General features: G+C 39.0%; 1 protein-coding gene across 1 annotated transcript in view; it reads right to left on the minus strand.

The window, feature by feature from the left end:
* The window catches only part of CBG05318, a gene marked incomplete at both ends in the record, with an annotated part of 5,696 nt that extends 5,022 nt beyond the window's left edge, over positions 1 to 674 (minus strand). The window contains one exon of the mRNA XM_002645555.1: positions 575 to 674. Coding sequence (XP_002645601.1) covers positions 575 to 674 — 100 coding nt within the window. The remainder of the gene's footprint in view (positions 1 to 574) is intronic.
* Positions 675 to 4,046: the final 3,372 nt, after the last annotated feature.

The following is a 4,046-nucleotide window of genomic DNA, read 5'->3' on the forward strand; positions in this document are numbered from 1 at the left end:
TCATGCCCCCCCCCCTTTTCTCATGCCCCCCCCCCTTTTCTCATGGGACCCCCTGTTCTAAAGAGCCCAATTATCTTGGTTTCTATAATATGAAAGATACCAAAAATCAATCAACTGATAAAATATTAGTGGTACTATGACAAACATTTTATCAGTATACAGATTTTTGTCATCTCTTATAGAAATCGAGTTAATCGAGCTTAAAGTGCACGTGGGATTCCATTAGAGCAAATACGGTAATTAATCCAATGAAATATAATTCCTATTCAAACTTGATCTAACTACTCAAGATAATATCAAAACAATAATATTACCGTATGACATAATAATTGTCTACAGGGAACCGACGTGGCAGATGGTACATGTCACATCGAGAATGTATAAAGATGCCGACTAATAACAATCTCTTGTTCTAATACCTACAGTAGCCATAATTGGTTACCGTAATCATAACTTATGACCGTAATCCTAAGGGAACGCCCTAATTACAGTAATCTTAATTACTATCAGACCAAGTGATGAATCAAGCAAGGTAATAAACTATTGGTTTCCACCCGTCCCTATTTATACTTACCTGAAATTGGCGGGAAGTCGTGAAGTGAGAACGCTCTTTGGTGTTGTTGAGAATCCATTGATGGATTCGACAAGTAGAGACCATTCAGTTCCCGCGCCATCACTGTCGTTTGACGTATTTCCGGGAACGAATTCACTGGAATTCGTGCGGAGAGATACACTGTAAATTTTAGAGACTGAGGTTGAGGACGTGTGTTGAAAAAAATGTTGAAAAAAAGAGGTTGAGGTAGTTAGACATAATTTGGAATGGGGTTGGGTTGGGTTTCAAATACTTTAATGAGGAATTTTTTTGAAAAGGAAACCAGTTCGAAGAAAGATGAACATCAGTAAAAATACTGAATGGGCTGTCGACAGAACGAGTGACACGATAGTTATGTTATGGTACCAATTGAGTTTGCTGGTCACCTGCAGAAGGGGGCGGGGCTGAAAAAAGGCGGGAAGGGACCATAACTGAATAGACGGATCTCTGCGAAAGCAACGTAGGGTACAGACAGTAGGTCGAGAGCGAATGACCTAATTATACTCTGGAGGAAGAGGTCCTACACAAATACAAAGAACAAGGCGGATTTGTGGTGGGGAGAGACGGGAAAAAGAAATGAGACACAGGCAGGCCACCCCGTGTGTAAAACGGAATACGAGAGGAAAGGGAACGGTCCAGTTTCTCTCTCTCTCTCTCTCCCAGTACTCATAGTTGTCGTTTGGTTGACCCCACGCGGCCCCGAATGTTTAAGAGGGCGAGCCAAAAACCGGCGGTCGCTCTATCTCTCTTTTCTCTACTCATCAAAAGTAATAAAGGAAGGCGGAGCAAGAATGCCGGTCGGGATAGTGGGACCAAAAAAAACTACAAGGTAGACAATGTAATTGACTTCCTCAATTACTTGATTTGATAGCTTCTGAATAGAGGGGTGCTACTAGAGAATTTATGGGGTATAATATTCACACGGATATGACGATTTGTCTGGGCAAGCTTTTTGGATTTTTTCCTTCAGATAGGGATATTTAGTGAACATTACATCACCATTTAAGCAAAATCGTGGAAACCGGAAAATTCGGAAAATGGGGGTTTCAAAGTCGCAGAAGAAGTATTTGAAATCTTTGATTTTGCGAATGCGAAACGATATATACAGTACCGGTCAGCGAAATATACAAAAACGCTATTTTCAGTTGTTTTTCAGTTTTTCCAAAAGTCCGGAGCTCGGATGTCACGTTTCGCGGCGTTTTGAAAATTTTGGAAAATGTAACACAGACCTAGATTGGAAACTTTGCGGTCGTAGAATTTTTCGAGAATTTCTAGTTTTCCATCTTAATTGATCTCTGAAAGACACATGTTTTCTTGTTTTCAGCATCAAAGCAGGCAAAAAAGGGTGTTGATCGGAAATGGGCAGATGGCTCAAAACTAGGAATTCTCATAAAATTCCATGGATGCAAATTTTCAAATCTAGGTCTGTTTCAGAGCGTTCAAAGTTTTCAAAGTTATCAGATACTAGACAGCCGAGCCCCACGCTTCTGGAAATGGTCAAAACGGCCAAAATCAATTGGAAAATACATATTTCTATACTGAATACCGTACTGTATTTGCACGCTTCATATGCCGGTACCGTAGTTGTGCGAAAAATTTTTAATTTCGAAAGTTTTGAAATTTTCAAAAATATTAAAATTTTTTCAAATGCTTTGGATATTGATTTGATAGCTTAATTCACAGCAGACCCAGATTTTTAAGAAGTAGTGTTGACGTCTTCCGTTTGCCGTTTGCAATACTACAGTTCCTTCCCATTCAACAACCCTAGGTGACCAATTCCATTTGCATAGCTACACAAATCATCTCACATCACCACTCTTGAGAAAAAACAGCGGACCCTTTCTTTCACAGAAACAGCAGGCGGTCAGCACTCTTTCCCAACCAAACAGTGCGCCGGGCGGTCAACAGAACAACTGCTGCGTTGTCATCTGATGAAGAGGTTCCGTTGTGTGTGCCTGTCTGTGTGTGGCATTAAGACTGCCCAGTGCAAAGATGCAGAATGAAGAATTAGAAAGGTTCAAGGATACGGTGTGCTGACGTCATCTTGACAAAGATGGTATCCATCATCTGTCAAGATAAGGATTAGGGTGGGATGTGTCTGTGGGTTAATCGATGATGGATGAGAAATGTCTCTATAGGTCATTAAAAATGTTATTTTAGCAGAAAAAAGAATGATCATTATTTTGGGAAATTTTTGAATTCAAAAATTTGCTAGAGCAGTTCAATGGGTTTTAGAAGAAGATTGCTCAAGTATTTGTCTACAGACTAGCTGTCCGTATTTTCTCAAGGTAGTGTTATTTGTCAGAAACAGGAGGTCACACCTCATTATTTGACGTTATTATTCAGAAATGTGGCATCTTAGCACCTTATTTTTGAAGTAATACAATAGTAATAATTGTCATATGAGTGAGTTCAAAAAAATAAAGTTTACAGGTCAGATCTTTGTAACTTGGAATCTTGGGATTTTGGAATCTAGGGAAACTGGGATTTGGGGATACTGGTATCTTGGAATACTGAGATCTTGGGATTTTGGGATCCCAGAGCTCGGAATATAAGGATCTTAGGATTTGAGGACATTAGTATCTTATGATCGAATCTTAGGAAATTGAGAATTTGGGTTTTTTTTCCGAAAAACACCCCTCGCTCCGTGGCTAAGCCCTTGATTTTGGTTTTATAAGTATGCAAAACACGTGTTAGCACACTAAAGTGCAGATAGTTAAATCGTACCAAATCTTTGGAGACTAACTCATCTATAAATGAAGATAGTGTGGCTCTGAATATTAGCGAAACGCATAATTGAAAACTCAAAGTTTCAATACCTTAACAAAAAATTTAAGACTGACACCTCGTTTAAAAAAATGCCGGCCTTGTGAGGGCCATTTTCTGAGCCTCATACATACCGTAAAATCTGTATTAGAAGGGCCCCTCTGATAGAAGGGCCCTCCGAGAGGGATTTGGAAAAATAGAAGGGCCCCCTGTAATAGAAGGGCACCCGTGATAGAAGGGCCCTCTGTGAAAAAGGACCCCTTTCAAATTTGTTTTGAAATCAGAAAATTTCCGAACTTTTTCAGTGTAAAATATTCCGAGAGCTCTACAATTTAATAAAAATTTGTTGAAACTCTGTTTTTCGATTAAAATCTTGCTAAATTTCGAAGAAATGAGCAGATTTTCATGAATTTTGAACGAAACTTCGTCGAATTTTTCGATACTAAATTTTGGAAAAAACTGGCCGGAAGAATAGAAGGGCCCCCTCTAATTGAAGAGCACCTGTAATAGAAGGGCCCTCCGGAGGTACCTTGGAACAATAGAAGAGCCGGCCCTTCTTATTCAGGTTTTACGGTATATGTTTTTGTTTTAAATTTTTGATTGAATCAATTTACAGTAGAGAATCAACAAATAAACAAAATGACATTGAGTATAAATAAAATAGGAAAATTTTGCATTTGAAAGTTCA

The sequence above is a fragment of the Caenorhabditis briggsae genome (genome assembly GCF_000004555.2).
Source record: "Caenorhabditis briggsae complete genome, chrX, whole genome shotgun sequence".
Classification (NCBI taxonomy): Eukaryota; Metazoa; Nematoda; class Chromadorea; order Rhabditida; family Rhabditidae; genus Caenorhabditis; species Caenorhabditis briggsae.